We start from the raw sequence: 27,722 nt of genomic DNA on the forward strand, positions 1-27,722 counted from the left end.
TTTTATCTTCTGATAAATGCCATGAAAGAAGTGCATAGGAAGGACCCTGCATAGAGATGTACTGACCTCTTTGAGATGAATTAGGCTGAGCATTGAAGGGTAACATGTCAGACATGTGAAAAACCAGAAGAAATGTCCTAGGCAGCAGAACAGCAAGCGTATGGAAGGGCCCTTCAGTTGGTAAGAGGCTGGTCTTTTCTTGGAAACTGAAGCGCCCTTGGAGTGGTTGGCGGGGGCCAGCTCATACGGTTTTGTGGGTCATGGCAAAAGTGGACTTAATTGCAGACATAACAAGAAGTAATTGAAGGGTTTTAAGCAGGGGAGCAACAGTCTAGTACATGCTTTAAAAATTGTTTTTGGGGGCGCCTGGGTGGCTCAGTGGGTTAAGCATACAACTTTGGCTCAGGTCATGAGCTCACGTTTCAGGAGTTTGGGCCCCATGTCGGGCTTTGTGCTGACAGCTGAGAGCCTGGAGTCTGCTTCAGACCATGTCTCCCTCTCTCTCTGCCCTTCCCCCGTTCATGTTCTCTCTCTCTCTCTCTGTGTCTCAAAAATAAACATTAAAAATTTTCAACTGTGTATTCAGAATCAACTTACTAATTCTCTATCGGGAACTGCCTACTTTGTACTGAATAATTCTCAATGAAATTCACATATGTATATTTGTTTTATATATGTAAGTACAGTAATATAGTAGAAGCCATTGAAGTAGTTGTTAGTGAAAACTATTATAGCTTACTTGGCTCTTCCGTTTCAGTAAGATACTAATAATTTTTTTAAATCTTATCTTCCAGCTGGTGGAAGTTAAAGGCCCCAACGATCGTCTTTCACATAAGCAAATGGTCTGGTTGCACGAACTGCAGAAGTTGGGGGCCGAAGTAGAAGTCTGCCACGTGGTTGCAGTTGGAGCTAAGAGCAAAGGCCTGAACTAAGAGCTATGGAATTGGGAATATCTGGTTATACCTGAAGATTTTCAAAAGCGTAAAGCATTCTTATATTTTATTTGATTTTGTCAATAAACCTGGGAGTTTAAGACTCATCATTGTACAGTGTCTGTGTATTTGGTCTTGGCCTGAATGTACTCACTGATTACACATAGCAGGTAATTAACTTTCTAAAAGGTCAGAACCAGCATGCCTGGTGGCTCAGTTGATTGAGCGTCCGACTCTTGATTCCATTTCAGGTCATGATCCCAGGGTCGTGGGATTTTAGCCTTCCCTCAGGCTCCACAGGGCTCTTTCTCTCACTCCTTCTACCCCTCCCCTCTCAAAATAAAAAATAAATGATAAAAAAATAAAAAATAAAAAAAATAGGAAAAATACAGAACCTTCGTGGTGGCCATTTCAGGAAATAGATGCATTTATGTTATTACACTAGACTTGCAAAAATGCTGGAAAAGATTCAAACAATGGATGTTTCACAGCTTTTGGTTTTTTATAAAAGTAGCCTATAGTGTTCCTAAGTATGTGGGCGAACTGAATTTAAGGTTTCCTATAATGCCCAGATACACTCAGCTATTTAACATTCTTGTTTTAGGATTATCTAAAAAGGGTACAAACAATTGAAATTCTGATTTCTCTGGGAATTAAAAAAAATTCTCATTAAATTCCTTAACTTAAAATATCTGTCAAGGCCTACTCTAATTGGGCCTAGATCACCAAAGGTATTAACAGTCTATCAAAGACAGTTGTCCTTTTTCATCTTTCTCCTTGGAAACATCCCTAATGACTAGGTGAGGGGCAATTTTCTATATACAGTATCATTGGAACAGGGCTCTTTATCACTGTTGGGAGAGCCTTAGGCGGAGGAAAGTGTATGGTAGGAAGGCAGCTTACCAGAACAGTAAGACCAGGAGTCAGGGACGGAGATCCCAGTCTTCCCACAGACTAATTTTGAGATCTTCTTAGGGAAATGTTACCTCCTCGAGTTTGGCAATTTTTTAAAACTTTTTATTTTGAGAGGCAGCGCAAGCAGGGCAGGGGCAGGGAGAGAGAATCATCTCAGGCACCCCACGGTCAGCACAGAGCTTGACACAGGGCTGTAACTCATGAACCTGAGATCATGACCTGAGCCAATATTAAGAGACACTTAGGCTGAGCCACCCAGATGCCCCGAGCTTGGTAATTTATTGAGCGGAAGGACAAGTTAGGGCATAGTCCATTAATACCCAGATGGCCTTAACCACAGCCAGTTCTAATCAATGCTGAAAATGCTAACTGATCACAACCTTGCTTGAGAGCAAAGAGGTTGGATGACACCCCAAGTGTGGCTGGAAGAAAATGCCTTCGCTTCTTCAATCACTATGTTCTTGTAGATTTCACATCGATAACTACAACAAGCAATTTCTGTGGAAATTTTATTTAGCAGTCAAAATTTCCTTCACATTCATCACTGTTGAACAAGAGCTCTCATCTTCCTGCTCATCCTACTTTAACTCAGGTCGTAATTTTAGGCACAAAGGTTTTAGTTTTCTCTCAAAATCAAGTTCTACTTGAGGTTACTGCTATAGCAAGCAGATTTTGTTGAAGGTATGTTGACTAGTTTTCACCCTCTGTTAGCACACATTAATATACTTTTCTTAAATAAAGTTAAGACATTTTTGGTTTTAAAACTGGTTTCCATCATAAAATAACAGTAAGACATTGTACATCTTTAAGTTCAGTACTAGAAAGTCCCAAGCTGTCTGGAGCCTGTGTGGTGCTCCATCGGCACAGACTTCGCTCGCGGGGCTGTGGGGCTGGAGAGTGTGAAGCGCTCTTTGGTGCAGCGTCCGTAACCACACGGAGGACTTCGGTCACCACCACATCCTTTTTGCTAGCAGAGGTGCCAGGCAGCTTTAGAATGGCCAGGACTTAAAGCTGTTATAGTTGTTTTTCATATTATGCATAAGTTGTGGCACAATAATCATGATAGAACAACCATCCAGCAAAAATAAAACTAAAAACCATATTTTACTACATTTGATTATCATACAAAAATATGCACATTTTCTATTTTAAGACAGTATGTTAATAGTACCTAATCTTTTTTAAACTTGTAAATTAAAAAAAAATCACTAAAGGAGTTGAAATAAATGTGAGGGAAGAGAATTAGAAATAAATGCTCAACAACCACTCCCAGACCCCACCACCCCCCCCCCCCGCCAATTTAGAATTATTTGTAATAATAAAAAGGCAGTTTAATCAAAAAGGGAGAATTATCACACTTTCAATGGCAGGATATGCTGTGGGACTTTAAGGGGATTGAGACTGGTTTCCAATCAAGTAGTATAAAATGTTTAATGGCAATAGTGCTATTTATTTATATAAGGTGAAAAAAGCCCTTATTTTCTAGGCAACAAGCTGAAAAAACTGGGTTGATCCAGAAGACAAATTTCCTAAGACACTGTGTAAGAACTTCTGTCCCTTTAGGTCCAGAGACATCAACTTTAAAAAGGAAAATAATTCAGACATTTTGAAACAGCTATTCATTACACATAAAGGTAAAACACGCTTTGAAAAAACTTGTTTTAGAAGCTAGCCACTTCACTATAAAACTTTTCTAAAGCTTAAGATGGCAGTTTAAGAAACTAACAGCCCAATTTGAAAACATCCATCCTGTAAACAGGGAAAAGGGTGGGCAGAGGAGTGGGGGGGTGGGGAGGAGGGGGATGGTGCTGACCGCCAGTTCCCCTAACAAGCTTCAGCTCCGACCCCACAGCTTTGGCTGGGTTCCCGCCACAGTCTGACGCAGAACACACCTTTGTGTGCTTCTCCACTGTCAGAGGTCGGGGGTGGGGGGGGGGGGGTGGGGGGTCTTTCCTCAATATTAAAATGGCAGTATTTTGAGAGAAGTACACTTTATTTCTCCTGTTGGCTAAACCTAACCACTAAGAACTGTGTGGGCGGGAGGAGGGACCTCTGTGCAGGTGACCTGACTCATTAGTTATTTCCAAGGTAAAGTGCCAACAACAGTTTACCAGACTGGAAATACGGGCAGCAAACGCCCAAATCCCTCTCAACAGCCCTCTGTTTTGGAGGGTGGGCTTCGGTGCCGACAGCACTGGCTCCTGCCGCTGTCACACCCACACCGACCACCCCACAGGCCCGCTGTGTCCTCGCTGACTTTCAGAGGGAAGGAAATGTGGTTTGGGGGACTCCTGGCTATTGGTATGAAGCTCAGCGGTGACAAGCCCATTTCCAATATGTAGGTTAACAACCTGATTTTAAAAACTGAAAACTGTGTTTTACTTTGTGTTATGCATACCTCAATGTCAAAGGCACTTCTAAGTTTATATTATCTACAGCAAATGCTTTTAAAGTCAGCAGTGCATATCATTTTAAAGTTAGTCCTGGGAAGTTAACAGCAAACTCATGATTTTAAAACACAGTGATCTACGGTCCCAAACAAGGCGATCTAAAATAAGTAATAGCCTTGGAACACTGAACCCTCAGGTGAGTTCAATTAGAATAGAAAGTGACCAGAAAAATACATTAATACCTATTAGAGCTGACCGGATGCTCTTGAAAATAGACTAAATGTTAATTTCTTAACTTTCCTGACCTCTGTTTCTTTGGGGTGCCAGGCTGAGGATCAGGCAACCTTTAGTGGCTGGTGGGAGAAAGTGGATGCAGACAAAATAAACGTCACAGACAAAACCTGATTTGTTTGCTCACAGTAGTAAAAATAGGAGAATGTCTGCCTACAGATCACCCGAAACTGGGCCAGACTGAAAATGACAGAAAGAGGACATAAAAAAGAAAAGGTCTTTTAAAAAAGAATTGTGAGGAAGTGTTAACTCGACTTGTTTTTAAATATTAGTGCAAATTTCAACTATTATTCCGACACGTAAAATTTTTAGAGCCTCTGATGCCTAGGTTAGCAATTCTGATTCAGAGGAAGCCGGTTTATGGCTCCCCTCAAAACGTTCAGAAAACGGGCGTGTTAGTCTTCGTTTGCTAGCGTCTCGGTAGATAACCAGATTTTGGCCCCACTCAAGAACTTGCTCAGCGGCGTTCCCGAAATGCTCCGCCGGCAAAGGTTGCCCACGGGAGAGAAGGGGAAGGATGAAGACAGGAACTCCGGCGTCCCCGCCGCCTGTGGGCTGCCCGCCTGGAAGTACATCCGGCTCTGGTCAGGCTCCGGGCAGCGGGCCTCCGGAGGGCCGGCCCGGTGTTGCCGCAGCGTCCTGCGGAGCACGTCCACCTCGTCGGCCAGCAAGGACAGCCTGTGGAAGGCGGTGATGAAGCCCCCGAGGCTGATCTGGGCTTCGGGGACCCAGCGGAAGTAGCACAGCTTCCAGAGTTTGACGTGCGTCCCGGAGACGTGCGGCAGAAGGGCGCCGTGCAGGTCCACCGGCCGGGAGAACCACTCTCGGAGATACTGCTCCGCGCCGCGGGCCTGGCCGCCGGGCTGCGGAAGCGGCTCCGGCCTTCCTTTCAGGATCAGGGAGTTTCGCCTCGGGACCAGGTCCTGGTCGGTGACGATCCCGTTCTTCAAGGAAGCTGGCATTCCCCTCAGTGTGGAGCTGTAGCCTTTCTGGAAGGAGAGCGACCTCAGCATTACCTCCCTGGAGCCTCCTCCTTTGCATAGACAGGAAAGGCCCAGTGGCAAATATTCACTGGGTGTGGGGACAAAATGGGGGAATGGCGGTCATAACATTCTGTCCCTTCCCTTGCAACCCTCCTCCTGATCCTCTTCCACCTGAGTCCCATTAGCTAGCAATGGGCTCTGCCTAGGGCATTAGCGCTGGCCTGCGACCTGGCGGGGAGGGGATACCTCCTGTTCATCATTCTGCTAAAGCGCAAATTTCTAAGACCTCTGGGTTAGGGAGAAATCTAGGATCTGGCTGATTCTAGAAAGAAAGGCAAGTGGATGGGCTTCAGGAATGGGGCCTCTCAGGCTCAGAGCTGCTATCCGCTGAATCCTACATGCTGAGCAAGCTCTGTGGGCCTCAGTCACCAAGAAGAAAAGTCAGTTACAAAGCATTTCAGTTACAAAGCAAATGATTCCTCAAAATCTGCATTGGCAGTGTCAAGGGACGTGACCTGGATCTTAATACTCTGTGTTCTGAAAATATGACCTTTGTTAGGTGTAAGCAAACACTGTGTTTTTATTGTTGGTGCGTTTTTGTAATTTACCTTTGTCCGCTTGAAAGCCTTCACAGAACCGTTCTGTACACAGGGTGTGCTCTTTCCGATGTACAAGGGGTTATGGAATAGGGTACGATCCTTTGCTGTAAACTGAAGAGACCAGTCCCAAACTGAGGGGAATTTTAAACCCTTTTCGTCACCCAGCTGGATATTTTTGCTTATAGCAAATTCCTGCAAGATAAATATTTGAACATTTATGAGAAGATGCCAAATGATTTTCTCATATATTTTTTTTTGATGAGCCAAAATCATTCCCTCACTATGGGGAATTTTCTGGACTAGAGCAACTCTAGCTCCCCGGGAGCAGCATGTTTTGCTCTGAGAGAAGAGACATTCTTGGCACCTTGGATCAGAGGGACACCTCACACCCTATATGAGCAAGGAGAGCACCTTTTCTTCTGGAAGCCATCAAGGAAGCTGGACCCTCTGAGCAAGGAATATATTATTACAACAAGTAAAATTTCAGGAAAGCCATACTATAAAGTCTTCAAGGTGTCCCAGTTACTTTTGTAATTGTAGCACTTTACTTTCTGAGTACGTGATACATTTACGCAACTACCGGCTGGGCACAGAACTTGGTGAGTGGAGGTGTAAGACAGTCTGTGCATGGTGATCCCTGCCATCTATTTTATCCCATTTTCTAAGTCCACACTCACACGTCACTTATCCAGTGACCTGCAGTATCTGAACCACACCCCAGGAGCAGGGAGGAGGGAATCCAGACCCTGTGCACACAGTCCCGGCATCTGGCCATGACCACGAAGACCACGCACTGAGGCCGGGCCTCTTGCTCCCAGGAGCCTGCCTCCAGCCCACTGTAGGCTCACGCGGCCTACTGATGCAGGGCACAATGCTGCAGGGAGACAGCCCACTGCCTCTGTGTGGAGAAGGTGAGGAGCATCAAACCATGCAGCTGCACTTAGTGGCATGGAGAAAGGGGCCGTCATCCTGGCTGAGGGCCAAAGCAGGCTGGCACATCGGTTTATGTAGGTTAGTTCTCTGGAGGAAATTTCTCAAGATACTGAGTCCCTGGATGGTGGGAGAGGACTGATTCTTATTTTCTGCTCCGTACTTTTCAGTATTCTCCAAACAACCAAGAACTTGTTTGGAAATTAGGAAAAAGGCAAAAACTCATTGTTATTACTAAAGAAGCACTGTGGTCAGGACACCAGCTCCACACCACAGGTATGACCAGGTGTGACCCATGTCGTAGTGTTGACTCAGGGCCAGCAGGAAACAGATAAGCTATCTAACAGTATAGGGCATTTTACAAAATGTCCTATTGCAAACGAGTAAAACTTAACTCATTAAGCACCAAATATATTTAAAAAAAACCTTTTTAGTTACTTGAAATTTCAAAATATATATGCATGTAGAAACAACCCATTTCCTTTAAAAAGATAGTATTAAGAGCTGTTTTAATGGCCCTTCTAGAAAAATAAACAGAAAACAGTCATCTTTTTTTATGTGAAAACTAAAAATGTTTATCTCCAAAGATCAGATTTTCCACAAAGAGTACCTGACCATGAGCATCTAAGGTGGCCTCAGAAAAGAAGGAAACGTCTTTATGGAAGAGACTAAGCTGAGAACAGCGGTTGTGCTAATCAGGACCTTACATCAAAAGCCATTTTCCCAGGGAGGGCAGAGGTGGCACTGACGACCTTCAATCTGGCTGTTACATCAAATCATCAGTATGAAGTGCTGAGACAAGGAGGGATCCATGCTAGTACTCGCCAGGAAAAGCTTTTGAAAAAGGCCAGGCTAAAAAAACAATACAGTATTAGAGCATGGACCAGGGAAAGTAGATGATCTACTTTTTTAAAGTTTATTTATTTATTTTGAGAGAGCGAGCAAGAAAGACAGTGTAGATGGGAGGGGCAAGGTGCAGAGAGGGAAAAAAAGAACCACAAGCAGGCTCCTCGATGATGCGGGGCTTGAACTCATGAACCATGAGATCATGACCTGAGCCAAATCAAGAGTCAGCTGCTTAACTGACTGAGCCACCCAGGCACCCTCAGATGATATACTTTTAAAAAATATTTATTTCCACATTGAAAGCTATTTGTAAACTTATCTGGGCACATCCAGAATCCAGCCTAGTAGCAGGGTGAGGAGTGAGTGTCTCTGGGGTCCAACCTGAGCTCTGCAGAGTCCTCTGCTCAGTGCCTGCTGGAGGCACTGCAGTCACTGGGACCTTAGGGCCGATGTACTGGCATTTTACATAGAATGTTCTACGTGTAACAAGGCTGATTTCCTAGCTTTGTGTACATTTTGAAGGCCCACAAGGTGTGTGTGTGCATGCATGCATGCACTAGGGGCGTGCATGGGCGTGTACACGGGGCAGTGAAGGGAGAGGAGTATGATGAGCAGGCAACACCACCAGATGCACAGCCCACAGCGAAGCTCAAGGGGCACAAACTGGATGATGCCCAGTGAACGAGGAATGAAAAGGAGCGCATCGGAGACCATTTAGTTTAGGAACAAATAGTCTCCCACACCTCAGGGCCCCAGCCTACCACCGGTCTGAGCGCAGTACTGGGAGATGTTACATTCTATTAGGGAAGCACAGAATATATTTTATAAAAACTTCCTTCACAAACTCCCCGATCTAAAATAAATACCCTATGGCAGTGCTAAGTTTCTCTGACCCTGAGCCCCCGGACAACAGCCCCACTGAGACATGGCTCCCCTACTCTGAGGTAAGACCAGCTCCCCCTCCCTCCCATCTCCCTCCTCTTGTAACAAGCCCCAGGCCCCTTCCTTTTCTTTGGGATGTTCCTCATTAATAAAGGTCTCTCTATTACAGTAGCCTGAATAAAAATCATCTCCTTAAATGTCTAGTGCACTTTGTCTTTCACATCTGCAATCTAGACTAATTCATTTCTTTAGCAAATAGTGAAGCATTATGCTTCACAGTTTACAGATGAGGCACCTGGGCTCACCATTCTCCCAGACCAGGGCCAGGATTCAGGTTTTCTGACCCTAGGAGGGACTCACATTATACCAGGCCACATCACCTGGACCAGGGCCTTAGTGCTGAGGCTGAGGACCGCAAGAACTCTCCTTTCTGTTTCTCTCAATGGTTACTGCAACATTTATCAGCTATTCCCAATGTCAGTTCCAATGTGGGTGAGTCAGAACCCAGGGTTCTGGAAGGTTCTACCAGCGGCAATCAGAAGTTAGTTTCAAGTTTGGCTTGAGACCCTCCTTAGTCATGATTCTTCCTCTAGGTCAATGAACTGTGACTAGAAACTGAACATCCTACCCAACAGGACTGCTGTGTGGCATGTGGGACTGGTTCTGAGGCTACTTGGTCAGCCAGCACCTGCCAAGAATTTGAGTCTAGCACCATGCCTATGCTTCATCTCTGAAATTCCTTCTCCACAGAACTCTTGAAGAAAATGATCTTGCTTTGTACATCTTTTATTCTAGGAAACAAAAGTCCTCAAAGAGGACCTTTTAAATTACTCATCTGGAGAGACTGAATGTCAAAATATAAATATAAAAGCACAACATTTAAGGTGGGTGTAATAATTTACATCTTTGAAATCTGTTTTTTTTTAATTGTTACATATCACATTAAAAATTTTTTTTTAATTTATTTGAGAGAAAGAGAGAGAGAAAGAGAGAGAGAGAGAGAGAGAGAGAGAGAGAGAGAAACCAACCAACCAGGGGAGGGGTGGAGAGAGAGGGAGACAGAACCTGAAGTAGGTTCCAGGCTCTGAGATGTCAGCACAGAGCCTGATGCGGGGCTCGAACTCATGAACTGTGAGATCATGACCTGAGCCAAAGTCAGATGCTTCACCTACTAAGCCACCTAGGTGCCCCTTTCTTTTAAGTAGGCTCCATGACCAAAGTGGGGCTTGAACTCACAACCTTGAGATTAAGAGTCGCATGCTCTACCAAGTAAGCCATCCAGGAGCCCTAAAAACTGCTTTATTATGAACAATGTACATCAGAGAAAAATACCTAAAATGCTCAGTCATAAAAATGAAACAGTTTCCTAGATTTTTGTAGGCTTTTATAGAATTCATTCAGAAATTACAGCTTAAAATGGTAGCTTAAGACTGTTTTAATTTACATATTTAAATATGCGGCTAACTGTACTTCAATTCTATATCAATAAAGTTGTAAAAACAAAAAAGAGAAGTAGCTATCGCCACAGTATCTCTTACCGTGCTTTGTTTCACCCGCTGGTGAGGAGAGTTGAACAGGAAGGTGCCAAACAGGGAGATGTGGGTGCTGTCGTACAGTATAGCCAAGTAGGTCTCTGAGAACTCGAAGGCCGCTGGGTATTGTTCTAACAGCTGCCACGTGGCATCCAAGAACAGCAAAAATAAGGGAGACTGGCATATACAAACAGAAAATGGGATGATTTAATGTTGTCCTTCAGTTGTTCACATTTATTTCCAAACTTACTGCTTACAGTAAGGAAGAGATTAATAAGAGAACAGCTAAGCCTAAAACACTTGGCTCCAAAGCTAAGCCAAGGATATGCAAATAGGTGAAACCAGCTTATGTCAAACCTAAGAAGTAAGTTCAACTGTGATAAACATCACAGCCCTTACTTGTGTAGTATCATTGAAATGGCAAAGTAAACAGGCAAGTGTCACTGTATGAATGGGGGATACTAAAATATGTGATTAAGCTTATCTGGAAATAATTCTTTAGAATGCTGAAAAATAGAAACAAAAAACCAACAACTCCAAACCAAAAAACAACTTCTGTAATTAGCTTTTGGTGCACCGTGCAGGCTCAGCATCCGGAAAACTTCCCAGAGTTTCAGAAAACAGTTGGCATTAGCCTCTAGGTCACATGGTGGAGCCCCAAGTATAACAGCTGATGACAGCTATTGTATCCTGGAGTCCCAGCATCTTTTTATTTTTTTAAGTTCATTTATTTATGAGAAAGAAAGAGTGTGTGAGAGCAGGCAGGGGAGGGGCAGAGAGATAGAGAATCCCAAGTAGGCTCCGCCCTGGCAGTACAGAGCCCACTGTGGGGCCCAAACTCAGCAACCACTGAGATCATGACCTGAGCAGAAATCAAGAGTCGGACGTCACCCAGGCGCCCCTAGCATCTTTTTTTTTTATGTTTATTCATTTTTGAAAGACAGAGAGAGACAGAGCACAAGCAGGGGTGGGGTGGAGGGAGAGTGGGGCACAGAATCCGAAGCAGGCTCCAGGCTCTGAGCTGTCAGCACAGACCCCAATGTGGGGCTCAAACTCAAGAACCGTGAGATCATGACCGGAGCCTAAGTCAGACACTCAACCGACTGAGCCACCCAGGTGTCCCACACCCCCAGCATCTTTTAAGTGAAGTATTCGCTGTTGAGATTTCCTCAGATGGTAGTTTGTACTGCTCAGTCAGCCTATGCTTCTGAAACCACCATTCTGTGAGATGCCTGCAGGGCCTTTCACAGGCTCTCCTACCTCTGCACCCATGGCAGCCCCTGTGCCCCGAGCTGTTACAAAGATGCCCCTCTCAAACATCCCATTCTTAACACACGTGCCCCATTTTAAGAAAATGTGATACTCCAAAATTGATTTTTTCAAAATACCTGATGTGCTCATTATTTGCTTTTCAGAGAGATAATACAGCATTTTATCAAGTAGTTCTCAACGTGGAGAAATTTAACAATTTTTTTTGGAATTTTACCTATATAATTACAATAATCTTCGTAAGTACATCAATTTGGATGCTAATCCATTGGTAGTCTTAGACTAAGAAAGCAAAGAGGTGCTAAATGCAATATTTAAAAAGCCTCCTGGTCTCTTTACAGACAGAATAGCTCTTCACATGACAACGTGAATTTTGCCTTGTGTACACTTACAGACTCACAACAAGCACCGAGATTCTGTTACCTCTTTCTCCGATCGCTTTAAGTGGTTGCACCTGTCCAGGAACTGATATCCGGCCATGACCCACTCCTTCTGGATGAGACTCTGAAATCCAGTAATTGTCCTAAAATGGGGATCCAGCATCACTTGAACAAGAGAAGCTACCATACAGCTCAAGTCTCTTCCCTCCTCCTCTGTTAAGAAAAATGGAAAAGAAAATAACTACTACATAGAAAAATGCTGAGCGAGAAAGGGAAGGTCAAGTGCATACTACATTATTCTCTGCCCGAGCTACCTTCAAAATAATCCATGTTAGGAGGGTTCAATGGATTCCAGCAACTCTAAAATATTATAGACTTTAGCTCAATCAGTGTTCAATGGGAAATAATCTTTTATATATGAATATTTTCCAAATAACAGAGCATATTCCTCACACTTTTTACATTTCAGTAGTTTGGGGTGGAAATCTTTCAAGAGTCCATTCTGCTTCCTAAGAACATTAATTTTACTACTGGCAATTCCACATGGTGACTCAGAAGTGAACAAGGGGAATGGGATTGTCCACCACCATGTGAAAAAGTGGCAAACATTTTCCTCCTATCTTTTATAGCTGGTGTCTTTTCAGTAATGCCAGTAATACCTGATATGAAAGCCAGCCAAAGAAATCAGACAAAAACTATACCAAGTATCCCTTATGATTAAATTGTAGAAGTCATCAACAAAATACAAGCAAATCATATTATCTCATGAATTCAAGAATTTATTCCAGGAAAACAAGGTTGGTTTAACATCTGACAAAAAGTAACACTTCATAGATATAAGTGATAAAAATAACATAATCATCTCATTAGATGCATAAAAAGCATCTATGTGATAAAAATCCAAAGTTCATTCTGGATAAACTCTCAGCAAACTAGGAACAGAAGGGTAGTTCAACCTGATAAGAGTCCATGAAAACCTGTCACCAACATCAATTTTTAACGATAGCAACTCCTATAACTGAGCAATTCCTCACTTCTAAGTACCTACCCACAAGAAATAAAAAAAATATGTCCCCATGGTGACTTTTATATAAATGTTCACAGCAGCATATTCATAATAGCCATAAAATGGAAACAACTCAATGTCTGCCAGTGGGCAAATGTATAAATAAAATGTGGTATTTACAAAGGAATACTATTAGAAATAAAAAGGAACAAACTGCTAATACATGCTACGTGAATGAACCTCAAAAGCATGTATGTAAAATAAAAAAAGCAAGAGGCAACAGATCACATTTTGTATGATTTCGTTTACACATGACATCTCAGAAAGAGCAAATGTGGAGAAACAGAAAGCACATTAGTGGTTGTCTGGGGCTGGGACACAAGTAATCTTTTTGGTGAGATAAATAATTTCTCAAACTGGACTCTGAACTCTACACTCTGTATGTGTACTAAAAATACACAGTCAGAATGGGTGTGTTTTATAATATGCAAGTTATACCTCAATAAACGATTTCAAAACCACGTTCTAAAAAAAGTGTTACTAAGATGTAGGCTCAGTATCTCTTCTAACCTTTTTGTATTATACAAATCCATCAAGACATGTGCTAAGTAGGATTTTTGCAATAGGATTAGAATACCCACTGGTTGAGAGGAGAGATTACTGGATTGTGAGAGTCTGCATTTATGTGTGAATTAAATAACTCTGATGGCATAACAGGAATTACTTGAAATAGTGCATTACTATTCTTTTTTCCCCTTTAAAGGTTTTAAATATCTTTACTTTGCTAAAGTCTGTTAAATTTGACAGTTGGTAAAAATACTTTTGTAAGCTTCAGTAGTGTAGCATATTCACAAACTATGTAATGTGAAATATATTATAGGATAAGGTAGGAAGTTCATGGTTTATTAAACTACATCAGTAAGCTTAGAAATTCTGTTAGCTGTTAAATTTACCTAACATACAATCATCCTTCACTTAACTGAAACATTATTATATTGTACTTTACTCCTACTAAACATTAGACAAAATTCAGAATATTGGCTATTTTTTTTTTTTTTAATTTTTAAACTTTACTTAAATCCAAGTTAGTTAACACATAGTGTCAATTCAGTCAATTTCTTGATACCCATCTATTTCTATAGAGTCCAATCTAGCATGATCCAGAGGCATTTAAGTTGAAATTTTTATGAATTCGAAACGTAGCAAGATTAGACAGAAAGGATGCTCTGCCAAGACTAACACTCTGTCTGACTCTGTCAGGAGCTGCAACCCAACCCTTCCCATAATACGGGAAGAAGGTTTAACACAGGGCAGAAAACCGGACTCCTTTCTACCTGTGGTCTTTGTGGCAGAATCTGTAGTGTCCCTGATGGGTTAGCAGTAGTGTCATCTACTTGAATGCGGGCAGTCACCACGCTGGCTGGCATGGTGACCATTGTTTTCAGTAATGAATTACCTTGCAGGACTACAGAGAGACGCTTGCTTTCTAGCACATACACGAGTTCTGCTGCATGTTTAAGGAATGCCCTGAAAAGAGAAAGGGAAAAATACTGTTAAGAAAATAAAATTTCCACTATAAATATTTCTTTAAAAGTACTTGAAATCAAGCACATCTAATCTCACACTGTACTGTGTTCTCAATAACCTTTGCAAATTTCATCAGCATTTAAGTGACTCTTCAACAGAGTATGCTTTGATTTTTCTATCAGGGAAATTCATTAATCCTTTTATAAAAAGGGGGCTGATGTACAGGACATTCTTGAAATCTCAAAACACAGAGACGGAGAAGAGAGGAGTGGTTGCCAGGGCACAGCGATGGGGACGCAACTCTGCAGGGGCAGCATGAAGGGCCTTGCAGTGATGGAGCAGTTCTGTATAGTGACTGTGGTGGGGGCTGCACGGATCCACACATGCAATAAAAATGCACATAATACCACACACATGCACATGCGCACACACACACACGAAAACATATATAAATTGGTGAAATCTGAATAAGGCTTATATATTATACCACTGTCAGTTTCTTGGTTTTGATATCACATTCTAGTTATGGAAGATGTAACCACCGGGGGGAGCTAGGTGAGGAGTATGTGGAGCGCTGGACTATTTGCATCTCCTATGAGTCTATAATTATTTCAAAATAAAAAGTTAAAGAAGAAAAAGGAAAGTGGTTGTACAAACCTTAAATATTCTAACCACCGAGTATTTTCCAGTGAAGACAACCATTTCTCTTCAGTTTCTTCAAAAGGCTCTGCAATAAATATGGTAATATTTATCTAAAAAACATATATATGTAATATATAGGATGCATATACTTTGTATATATATATAAAATGTATGCACACACCTTTTTAGGCTTTTTAAACTTAATTTTACATGATCAATAACAGAGTTAAGTGATATGTCACAGTTTTTAATATTTAGTTGGCTTTAAGGAAGTATGCATTTTCACTTAATAATATAGTCATTTAAGAAGACATGTTACAATTCTATAAAAAACAAAAAAAAGCACTCCCCTGGAGGCTTTCAGGGAAGTCCTGGAGAGTCTAACCACCTCTGCCTAAGAGCCAGTGGTTCCCACCTTCCTGGTCAGCCCACCCCTGGATTCTGATGCCCCCTACTCACAGCTTCCTGACTGCAAACCTCACCCTCCTTGCTTCTCTCCCCTGCTCCTGCTGCCAGCGCTGCCTCTCAGTGCACGGTTTCTGTGACAGCAGGAATGAGGGCATCTTCCTGGCAGGGCTTGCACTGTCCTGACTCAGTCCTGCGTGGCCTGTCTCAAGACGTCGCTCACCTCACAAACTCCAGGTTTTAGTAATGTTCCAATTACCAGATGGTTGATAAGAATTCATGTCACTGTGCTTTTTTAACACACCATGTCCCTCCCCAGTTCTCCTTCCAGGCAAGCACCCGCTCATCCCTGCAGAACTGCCACAATGGCTGCCTCTCCTGGCTCCCAGGTAAGTAGGACTCTGTGTATACTTCAAGGAGGCCTCACTTATGCCAGAGATGCTTTCACGGGAGTCATCCCCCTGGGGCACAATGAAAGTGCCTGAGAAGCACTTGTTCTAATACATGTATTAGAAATCTGAGGCCACACAGATTACAACATGGCTCTGTTTGAAATTCATGTCAAGTCCCTTATCTTAAAACATAACTGTGTGCATTAAAATCTTAGGAAGTTTGTATGGGTAGCTCACTGTTTTCCTTGGCACTTTACAGAAGTATCCTACCACACCATTTATTATTTATTTCAAAGTGGTGTAATTTTTTTTTTCCCTCCAAAACAAAAAAGCAGTTTAAACTCCATTTTCTAAGAGCTTCTGATACTGTCATGCAAAAGTATTTCAATGTGCCTCTACTTAAATATATCTATTTCTATATTTTCAAGGGCTATCATTTTTTCTGACATGCCTCATGCAATGGTGTTATCACCCATTCACTGTATACATATATATATATATATATACACATATATAATAAAAATGAAATTACCATCAACGCATAGGTGTTTAAGTTTTACAAAAGCCGCCTGTATATCTTGGATATTGGGCAAGGTCTTATCCAAGTCTGATTTGTAAACATCACTTCTCTGTGGATGACTTTTAGTTATTGCATTACAAATCCTAATAAAGACAAAATCCTTGAGTCATTCATTTATGCCACACATATTTTTTGAAGACCTATTATGAGCCAAGGCACTATTCTCAGAGCTGGAGATAAACAAGACAGGCTGGGCCTCTGCTCTCACAGGGCTTCTATTTCTGGTGGTGGTTGGGTAAATGATAAAGTAATAGGCTGTGGTGAATGCCGTGGGTGGCATAATCGAGTGAATGCAGGCTAGTTCAAGTCATGTGGTCAGAAAGGCTCTTCTGTGAAGGTAATACTGAAGCCAAAACCCAAATAACTAGAAGCCATCAAAGATCTGAGAGAAAGTGTTCTAGGCAGAGGGAAGGCAAGGGCAAAGGTCCTGTGGTGGACACAAGCTTGGCTGTGGAGAAACACAGAGAGGGCCTGAGATGGTATGTCTAAGGAGAAAGGGGCAGAGAGAGATTTGACAACAAAGAGAGCCTGTCCTACTTACGAAGAACCGGATAGCTGAAAAAATAGAAAGAATCAAAACAATTCTCAGCTTAATAAAATTAAAACATTACAAGTGCCACTGGCTGTGAGGGTTCAGGACGAACTCCCACCCAGCAGTGCTGCTGGCTTCCCTCTAATAGCAGCCTCCCCCCAGCCCCCACCCTTCCTATGCATCTAACCAGCAGACATGGCAGTGAATACTGGGCTTGGACTGTGACATGACAGGTCATTTCAAATGTGACCAAGGTAAAAAACACCCATCAGGGATTATTTGAATAATACTCCTTTTCCTTTCCTGAAGGATCATTTGAGGGTCACTTGTCAGTTATTTGCTTCAGCAAAGGTGCCTTTCTTCGGTATGGCCCTGGGGAAAAAAAACTAAGATCTGGCTGTAACAGTCACAGACTGTGATATACAATTTGAGGCTCTCTGAGCCGGTTTTCTAAGATCTGTTCCTTTGTTCCTCATTTATTTAACAAGTATTGAATAAATATTCAACATCACAGGTGTTTCCTGGGTGCTAAACATACAATGGTATGCAAAACATAGTCCCTTCAGCTCAAGAAGCTTATAGCCTAGTAGCAAATATAGGCAGTAATCAAACTGTAACACATACATGCAATTAAAGACTGAAGTAAGTGTTATGAAGAAAATTTAGAGAGCCATAGAGAATGTATAACTTGAGGCCTGATCTAATTTAGGAGGTGAGGGAAAGCTTATCTTCAGGAAGTGAGATTTGCCATGAGAGATAAAGAACGAGGGAGTACCGAGTGGGTGGGGTGGAGAGTGCTGGAGGATAAGCATGAAGAAAGACAGCCCAGAAGGGAACAGCACTGGTGAATATCAGGAGATGGGAAAGCACAGGCAAAGGCAAAGTCCATGGTGGCCAGGGCCAGGAGCCACGGGTGTGATAGTGGATGAGACGTGGAGGGAAGAAATGAGGGCACTCATGGTAGGGGTGTAGCTGGGGTGGACACAGTTTGTAAGGTTTCTAAAAAGTGAAGTGACAGATTTGATGATGGGCTCAACGTGGGGAAGGAAGTGAAAGAAAACGCATCCAGGATGACTCCTGGATTTCTGAGGGCAGGCTGGGAGAGTGCGCAGTGCTTGTATGCTGGAGGCTGGTTTTGGACCATATTGAGTTTAAAGGGCCTCTGAGACTTGCACGTGGAAGATGTCCCATTAGAGATAAAATCTGATGGTCACTAAAGCCACAGCCATAGGTAAACTTGTTTAGGAAAAGAAATGCAGAATGGGAAGAAGCAGTGGCCTGAAACAGATTCTAGGTAATGTCTGCAGAGGGCAGAGTACTGGTGAGGAAGAGGGGCTTCAGGAGAGTGGAAAGAAGCAGGACTCAGGGGGCTTTAGGGAGAGACTAAACAATAGTGATGCCCACTGACTGAGAAATGCCTTCTGCTTTAATGACATGGAGATTACTGGCGACTTTATAGCAGATGATGCCAAACTTGTTTGTGGTAGCTAATTAAAACCACCATTTAAGCTACTGTGACTCTGTAGACCTAAGACACACCAAACTACAAGAAAGGTCTGATTTACCCTAAAGTATCTCAGCTGGAAATCACCACACGTTGCAAATACGTTAAAGGCAACACTGTTATACCAAGACGTCAGCAATGTAAGATTCCCCAGTGTCTTATAAGCCAAAGAATTAAATTCTATTTAGTATAACTTAAATGTTAACTTTAATATATTCACATTTTTTTCCAAAATGGTGATTCTTGTATAGACTATATGTTGCTAACTAATTAATAAAACTATGCCACTTTCTAACTATTTTCAAGTAGTCAGGAGTTTAATATATTATTTCTGACAACTAAAAATGTCTACAGCAACAATGACCATTTCTTGATACCTCTGGTCGATTTTCCTCTGCTGCAGCACATCTTTTATGAGGGCCATTCGCACGAGGGCACTGCCATTTGAGTGGCTCCAGCACCAGAACTAGGAGAGAAGCAGAGCCTTTATGTAACTGGGTAGAGAAAAAGACATCGGTATGAATGAAATCCAACAGACAGCACTTACGGGCATCCTTCTTCCAACAAAAGAATGGGAAAAGATCTTTAGATCTTGGTCGGCTAAAGAACTTGGCACTACAAAGTATTCTGGAAGGCTGGAGAGGAAAAAGCAAACCATAACATAAGAATCCTGTGCTCTAGGCAGGTAAGTGTGCTCTGAAGACTCCATATATAATTAAACACATTTATCCCCATTTAATGTGCACCCTACTTGGTGGCCACATGGTAGGTACCATAGAAGACAAGGTTGACCCTAGACATCTCTTGTCTAAAACACGTGTGACGTTGTCAATTATCACAAAACTTATATTTAAAGCAGGGGGAAACATCCAAAGGAGATGTCTAAAATATTCTCCAAAATGATTATTAATCAAACATGTATTCGGTTTCTGAAAAACATGCCCACCTTTGTTCTCTATGGGTAAGAATCCAAGGCACATAACACAAGACCACACCAAACCCACAAATCTACCAAGAAGCTTTAGCTTCTGGGGTGCCTGGGTGGCTCAGTCAGTTAAGCATCTGACTCTTGGTTTCAGCTCAGGTCATGATCTCATGGTTCATGAAATCAAGCCCCGTGTTCAGCTCTGAACTGACAGTGCAGAGGGATTGGGATTCTCTCTTGGGATTCTCTCTCCCTCTCTCTCTGCCTCTCCTCTACTCACACTCTTTCTCTCTAAAAATAAATAAACTTAAAAAAAAAAAAAAAAGCTTCAGCTCCTTATCTCCCCCTTCTAACCTTTCCTGTTTCCAAAGACACGCAGACTCACTGACTGGGCAGCAATTACTAGTGCTCACTGCACCATAAGACATCCTCCTTTCTACTGTAAGACATCCTCCTTTCTCTCTTTTTTCATCTTTAAGATAAAATATCCATGAAAGCAGTTTTTTGTTTTTTTTTTAAAGCTTATTTATTTATTTTTGAAAGAGAGAGATTAGAGAGCAAGTAGGGGAGCCAAAATCAAGAGTTGGACGATTAACTAACTGAGCCACCCAGGTGCCCCTCATGAAAGCATTATTAAAAACAAATATTCCATTCACCATAACTTGTAAGTTATCAGAGAGCAGAGTGATTATTATTCAGAAGAAGTCACCTCCAGCTATAAATAAGGCTGTAAAAATGGGACTTACCAAGTGGATATCATGTAACCCTCATTAATAGAACAAACTCTCCATGCAGAAGCCCCTGTCCTCTTGATTTCTCGGTCCCAGTCTGAGTACGTCTCGAAGAGTGGAGTCTTTTGGCTGCTGCCACCACCGGCCCCGCTGCCACCTCCTGAGGGTATTCCATTAATATTATTGGCTACAAGAAAAAGCAATACTATTAATTTTGTTTCAATGGTCACATTTTGTCCCACATTCCCTCTCCTCTCTGGGCGCCTCCTATCAGATACACGCACGGACGGGGCACCTCTCCTAGATGTTCCTACTGCTCCCAGCAGTCCTGAGAAAGAGGCAGCCCTCCTCTTGTCAGAAGAACTCATTTTCCTTATCCAGCTCCCTCCTGACTCCTTTAGCACCGCTGGTTTTTCTGTCCTTCTACTGGCTCCATCCCTTTTGCCTTCAAACACAAGTAAGTCACCTTGACTTTGAAAAGACTTTCATCTGACCACACTGCACCACTCCAGCTGCCCAGGCTATACATTTTCCCTCCTCCCTGTTACTGACCACCTTCCCAAATGATGAACAATGCCTGCTGCGCAGATTTCCTCCCCATTTATTTTCTCCTTTTCAATGGTCTTCCATCCCTACTGTTCCACAGAAACCACTCACGAGCCTCCCTCAGTCCCCTGCCCTCAACTGCTCATTTTCTCTACATTTTGCCTGGAACAATGAATGCATCCAATCATCTTTGTTCTGGTCCAGATCTTTCATCCTTCTGATACTGATGTCTCAATCCTTTCTATGGCTCACTATAAAATTTTTGGGTCTTCTAGATCTACTCTGTTTTCCTTTGATAAGCTCACAAGTGCTCCTTGTTCTCCACCAGAGGGCCACTCCCATCTGGGGATCTCAGCAGAGCGCAAGTGTACTTGAACTTCCTTAGCAAGGAGCCCTCTGTCATCAAGGAGAGCTGCTACCCTCTGGGAGAAGCCCACAGCCTCAGGAGCCTGCAGAATGACCAGAAAGAAAGAGGACATCTCAGCAATCAGCCTCATCTACCCTGGCGATCCAGGGTGACAGACGGCATGATCTTTACTGGTCCTGTGTCTCACCCCTGAAGGCTGCTGACATCCCTGGCACGTGCTGCACTCAAACTGGCCTGCAGCCTGCCACGAGACACATTCCCCCCAAAACCATGCTTTCATGATGCTATACTCTTGCCTCAACTTTCCCTCATGCTCATTTTCCAACTTCCTTAAGCAAACCTACATGGTTTTGCTTAAAAGGCCCTTAATTGACCTGATCTTTATGTCTCATTACTGCCTAACCCCATTCTCTCTTGTAGCCAAAGAAACCCTTCCATCATCCCATGAACACGCCATGCCCATTCCTGTTGACTATTTAACACCTGGTATGAGACAGGTATTTTCTGAGAACCTACCATGTACTAAGGCCCGAAAATTTAAAAGTAAGGTTGTCTCTCTGTCTTGAAAGCGCTAACGAGACAGAGGAGGGTGAGCTCAGCACTAGTCACAGTGAGGCAAATGTATGAGTGCAGTGACAGCACAGAGGAAAATGACCCTAGAGCTCGCTGGAGACAAAGGCCGGGACAGGAGAGGCCTCAGGACTTGACCACAACTGAACAGAGTCCTAAGGAATGAGCCAAACATTGCCAGGTGGCTAGTGAGAAGGAGGCAGGCATGCTGGGCAGAGCAGAACACAAAACACATGGTGTAATTGTAAAACATCAAGTAATGAAATACAGCTAGAGCTTTAGGGATGCAAAGGATGGGGGAAGAGAGGCTGGAAAATTAGATGGGGCCAAGACTCTCGGTCTGTGCTGCCCCAAACAGTAGCCACTAGCCACTAGCCACATGTGCTATTTAAGTTGAAACAAAATTAAATTAAAAATGCAGTTCCTCGGTTGTACCAGCCACATTTCTAGTGCTCAAGAGCCACATGTGGCTAGTGGCTCCTATACTGGTCAATGCAGAGGAGAGAATATTTCCATCCCTGGACAGTGCTACTCTAGATTAGAAAGGATCCTGTGTGATTACCCAGTGATTCTGATTTTAGCAGGGCTTGTTTAAAATCCAAATGCTAAAGCTAAGCGCACAGCCTGGAGCCACGCCATCTAGAGCCTTCTCTGGGGTAGGTACAAGAATGTATGCGGAAGAACTTGGGAGTTGTAACCTCTGCAGGACACAGAACCTTCATGGAATTTCCAGGCAATTCTCACTTTACACAGTGTTCCAGAACACTAATAACCACAGAAAGCTATACAATATTAGAAAATCTAAGTAATTCATCATATGATCAAATTAAAGGGGAAAAAAAACCCATATGATCAGTTCAAAGTGCAGGAGAATATTTGATAGAGTTCAACACCTACTCATAATTAAAAAAAACAAAAACAAACTGTGGCAAATTGGGAATAAAAAGGAATTTCCTTACTTGATAAAGGGTAATTACCAGCAAACACACAGTAAACATCATCTTCATCAAAACCAGAACAGAAATGATGCCCGCTATCATGATTACCATTCAACACTGTACCAGAGGTCCTCGCCACACAATGAGATAACCACCACGGAAAAAGAAGTATAAAGAACACACTCACAATTTTCAAAGAGTGACATAAATAGTTTGGCAGGATACCCTCACCTAGGAGTCTAGGACCAAATACTTTGGAGTGTTTTGAAGTTACAGACTTTAGTAAGCCAGGCTAAGAAACATAATGAGATTGTTTCTCTGGCAAGATTTAGTCTCAAGATCTAACTAAGACCAATTTTCTGAACATCAAATGACAGAAACTGTAAGACAATGCATTGTTTACTATTTTATAGGCTTGAGTTGCTGAAAACCTGCCTGTTTCTTAACAACCAGCACTAGGCTGTATGCTCTGCATCTTCTTCAAGGAGAGCTTATTAGAGAATGTGTAGCAGATACTCAATCTGGCATTAAAGAGTCAGGAAATTCGAATGCTTTCCAGAAATCCCAAAGGCCTGATGCCTGCAGCCTGCTCTACCAGTGGATTACTAATAGGGGTGCAGCAACAGACTGGCAAAAATCAGTCATCTTAGGGAGATCCAGCTCCCCTGAGAGTTACCTGAGTGAGGTTTGAGGATAGCTCATTAGCCAACTAAAAGTGAAACTATACAGTGGGCATTCCTGACCTTGGCTATCTTCTGTGAAACTCAGAACTCTAATCCCAGGCTGTGTTGAAATTATCGACAACAGTTTCCACTAAATTAGCCTCATCCATATTTAGAATGGTCTCAAGCAACAGCAAAGACAATAAAAGTGGTCACCATATGAGAAGAAAGACTATCACTCTGATGATACTGCAGGAATTAGAAGCCATAGGGTGAAAAGGGTAAAAACAGAGCTGTGATGTTAAGTTCAACAGAGTGAGTCAATGAAGTGGGTAGCGAGATTTGGACTTTGGGCCTGGGGTGTGGCCAGGATGGCTGCATTTCTAAAAGATGTAGGAGGCTGGCCCGGAACCACTAGTAATCAAGAGACAGGAAGATCAGTCACAGCCCTGTATAGCTACACTAAGAATCTTAAAAGAACTGACAAGCAACAAACTTTAAAAATTCCTACACTGTTTCAAATGGACTACGTACTCTGTAAGTGGTTTTCAAATAAGCATGTAATGGAAAATCTAACACTAAGACCTAAGTTCATAAAAAGGACAAAATTACAAAATAAAATCAACGTCACTGAAAACGTTTACTTTCTGCCATGAGTCTAATCACAGCTTGAGGTTACATCCCAGCATTTGCAAGCTCTGCCACGGAGTAGAGCTGCCAACACTGAGGCTACAGATAACTTCATGAGGTTTGCACTTCTTCAGACCAGAAGCATAATCTGACATCTTATCAATTTTATCACAAAGATGAATCTGTACTTTGAGGACATTATTTGCCCAATAATAATCTGACTGATGAAAGCAGGGTCCTTTCAAGTTAAAAAAGAAAAAAATAGAGCCACTGTTTTTGTTTGTGCCAGCGCGTCCTGTGGCGTCATCGTGCAGGAATGGCCCAGGCCTGTGGGTGCTATGCATCATCCCTTTGGGATCCTCTCAGAAGTACTTGGGTGACTGCTAAGCTTTTCAGAGATGTGTTTTTTTTTTTTTTATGCAAGTGATGCCCAATGTGAAAGAAAACCTCAGAGTGCCTAAGTTCCTCCACAAGATTCTGTCCTTAGGTAACTGCAGGGGACATCCTCTAACTTCAGATCTTATTTGTGGAAACAGCTTTGTCACCTACCTGCCTGCAAAAAGGACTTCTTTATTCTTTAATCCAGCCAATGAATCAAGGTGGCATCCAGAAGTTCAAGAGTGGATTAGTGGGCATCTTTCACTCACAAATTAGTGAATTCTGACTGCAGTGTGTGGAAATTTCAGGCTTCTTTTGATCTTAAAGATGCAGTTTATGCTTCTGCAACAGCACGGAAGGATATTAAAGGATGTTACCCTATGAGGAATCTTAACAAAACTCTGGTCAAGTGTTATGTTTATGAAGTACCTGTCAAAGGAGGAGGTGACTGAAGGATGTAATATGAAAAGTGGTCCTGAATATTTTAAGTATGAATTATCAAATTTTATCAACAGACTATATGTAAGAAGACCTATAGATCTGATTGATGTAAATAAGAAAACCCAGTAGAAGAAGAGCTAGGGGTTGAGTAACTATTTAAAGTATAATTAACCCAGAGATGCCCACAAGGAATGGATGAAGAAAACTGAAAAGTAACTGAAGCAGGCATCAGGTTCCCAAACGCATAATGAAGTTCACTGTATTTGCTGAGCTCAAGTCATTACATTTTACTGCAGAAGTCATGCATCTAAACCCTGGACTGAATCATTTCTACTAGAAAAAAAATAGCATCAAGAATTGATCTGTATCATAAACAAATTTAAGTGGGAATCAAAGGCTCTCTCCTACAATTCTTGGACTTCTTGAAACCTGCATTTCAGTTACTCTCTTGCAACTTTGGGTGAGGATCTTATTGAAAATAACCTTGATGGTGATGGTCTGTAGCTTGATGATGATCCAAAGAAACAGTCACCTAACAAGTAGTGCAGGGTCTACGACACTTTATGTTTAGGTTGTAAGTGAATTTTATAGTTTATGTTAAGAGATACACTTAAAAAGTCAATTGTACTGCTAAAACCTAAGTTATGATTAGTTACATTTTGATAAGAAAAATTAAGCAACAAATAGTTTTTCATCCAATTTCTATAAATATAGCACCATATGGTAAAAGCTACCATTTCTATGGTGCTTACAAGTATCTTTTAAAAGAGTGAAAATACAGTTATAGCATATGCATCTGCAGATACTGTGTACTGTTCCTACATCTTAATGTATTTACAGTCTAGTGATACTTGAATATGCTTTTATTATATAGATTTAAGTTACTACAATGTTTTGAGGTAACAAAATGAAAGACCAGTACAACTACTAATTTGTAAGATCTCTCTCCAGACCATGCTGGGGTGAATTGATCTTTCATTACAAATATGTAACTGATTTCTTTTTCTTCCTTAATGGTAGGAGAGCATGTGCCTCAGCAGGTCACTAATCCACAAAGGGCTGATATGAGATGTGACCTCTTTGTTCTTCCTCTATCCTTTTATGAGATTTAAAAAAAATGGTTGATTAAAATTATCTTTGCATATTAAAAAAGGACAGAATTACATGGTCAACTGGAATTCTCCCCGGCAATGCCATCACACTGAGTGATGTAATTACAAGTTCAGCATATGAAGAGTACTATTTTACTTGTACAGAAACTGCCTAGAATAGACTTGTCCTTTGGACAGATGCTCCTCTTCCTTTCATCAATCTTACTCAGAAATATAAAGTCAGTATCTTGATGATCTTAATGAAGTCCACTGAAAAGTCTAACCACTCTAGCTTTTGCATGAAACCACACCATGCCAGAAAAGATCATGCATTTCAAATATCTTTTACTTTTCTGCCAGTTTTCTTAAACGATAAGATTACTTTAACTCAAGCTACCAATTAAAAGTGGGGAGGAGGGAGATCTTTCTTCACCATAAAATATAAGCCAGGGACTGTAGATAAAATACCTGACATGATTTTTATAAGCCTATGTTTATAGCTGCTTGCAGATTCTCCCTGCTCACTTTTTAAGAAATAATCTAACAAATATTGTCTCTTTTAGTATATAGTGCTCACTTCTCTAACAGTTATGAAGTTCATAATTCTACAGTCATTAAAGCCCATGTACTTGGAAGCCTCTGACAAACATAAGAATAAAACTTACACAAAGTAAAGTTAGTCACAATATTTAATATTTTCATATTTACCTGAATTGTGGTATTTTTTCCCAACATATTCAAATGCAAAGAGTAGCTGGAGGTCTGTTGGCTGGGAATAATGAGCTATTGCAAGGCATACCTAGGAAAAATTCTACATTTAGAATTTGATTTTAACACACTTATTTAAATGAAAATGTACAATAAGGCCTTGATTACTGGGAGCATCATCTTGGATGGGGCAGTGATTACAGATATTTATTTACATGTTTTTTTCTGTTGACCTAGAATGTGAAAGAGCTCCTTAAGGCCAGGTATCTCATTCACTGTTGTGCCCCCAGGACACTGTTTATAATCTTTAGTGAGTACATGGTTAAGTATTCAGTAAGTGTTTACGGAGTTGAATTTTAACAGGAAAGTAATTTTATTCAAATAAATGAAACTCAAAACCTAGAGAAGCATTCTCTAAAAAGGCAGTGACATATATATACAGTCCTAAGGAAAGGATTGAAATAGTTTCATTTTTGGTGGACTACAATGACTTAATACCAGCAATCTGGAAGGTTTAATGTAAGGTATGAAATTTTAATGTTCATACCCCATGGATTAAAAAAAAAACCTAAACTTAACAGAAAAGCTACAATGACAAAAAAAATAAAAATTAGCAAGAAACCCTAACGTACAGGATGGCTCAAAGAGGTACATCAAAAAAAAAAAACCAAAAAACAAAAAACAAAAAACAAAAACGTGTGTTTAAGGAAATGGTTTGAGACTATGCCTATGGTGGAGAAAGTGTGGGCTTTGGAATCAAACAGATCGGGGCTTACATCGTAGGTCTACCAAACACCTGCCATGTAAGTGATGCAAAATCAGTTCACCTCTCTGAGCTTCGGTTTGTGCATCTGTGAAATGAAGACAATACCTACGGCTGAAATAAGGATTAACAATCTTAATGCATGCCTGGCTTCTGGAGAAGCTCCATACGTGGAAATATGGTTGGTATTATTCCCAACTGCTGCTGGATAGAAGGAAAGACAGAGAGTGCTCTATGTTTGCAAGGCCCTAGACTAATTTGTAGAAGAAAACACTCTTAAATGAACAGAGCGGAAAGAAGAACTATAAGACATATGCAAGGAGAGAAGAGGACATCTTACTTGAAAAGATTACATATCATTTAGAAGGAAAAGCGTTAAGCCACATGACATATGTCCAACTGTGAGCAGGCAGGAAACGTTCAGTTGTTAGTCCA

General features: G+C 41.7%; 2 protein-coding genes across 4 annotated transcripts in view; one reads left to right on the forward strand and one right to left on the reverse strand.

The window, feature by feature from the left end:
- FAN1 (FANCD2 and FANCI associated nuclease 1) overlaps positions 1 to 1,039 on the forward strand; it is a 34,001-nt gene extending 32,962 nt beyond the window's left edge. For all 3 annotated transcript variants that reach the window (XM_047863096.1, XM_047863098.1, XM_047863097.1), the window contains one exon: positions 795 to 1,039. In XM_047863096.1, coding sequence (XP_047719052.1) covers positions 795 to 932 — 138 coding nt within the window. In that variant the 3' untranslated portion in view covers positions 933 to 1,039. The remainder of the gene's footprint in view (positions 1 to 794) is intronic.
- A 1,303-nt stretch (positions 1,040 to 2,342) lies between these two features.
- The window catches only part of MTMR10 (myotubularin related protein 10), a 55,712-nt gene continuing 30,332 nt past the window's right edge, over positions 2,343 to 27,722 (reverse strand). Inside the window, exons 6-16 of the mRNA XM_047863277.1 lie at positions 26,525 to 26,615; positions 20,209 to 20,380; positions 19,085 to 19,172; positions 18,915 to 19,003; positions 16,454 to 16,584; positions 15,140 to 15,209; positions 14,412 to 14,482; positions 11,993 to 12,162; positions 10,307 to 10,477; positions 6,120 to 6,302; positions 2,343 to 5,517 (exon numbers count right to left, since the gene is read on the reverse strand). Coding sequence (XP_047719233.1) covers positions 4,924 to 5,517; positions 6,120 to 6,302; positions 10,307 to 10,477; positions 11,993 to 12,162; positions 14,412 to 14,482; positions 15,140 to 15,209; positions 16,454 to 16,584; positions 18,915 to 19,003; positions 19,085 to 19,172; positions 20,209 to 20,380; positions 26,525 to 26,615 — 1,830 coding nt within the window. The 3' untranslated portion in view covers positions 2,343 to 4,923. The remainder of the gene's footprint in view (positions 5,518 to 6,119; positions 6,303 to 10,306; positions 10,478 to 11,992; positions 12,163 to 14,411; positions 14,483 to 15,139; positions 15,210 to 16,453; positions 16,585 to 18,914; positions 19,004 to 19,084; positions 19,173 to 20,208; positions 20,381 to 26,524; positions 26,616 to 27,722) is intronic.

The sequence above is a fragment of the Prionailurus viverrinus genome, chromosome B3, assembly GCF_022837055.1.
Source record: "Prionailurus viverrinus isolate Anna chromosome B3, UM_Priviv_1.0, whole genome shotgun sequence".
NCBI lineage: Eukaryota > Metazoa > Chordata > Mammalia > Carnivora > Felidae > Prionailurus > Prionailurus viverrinus.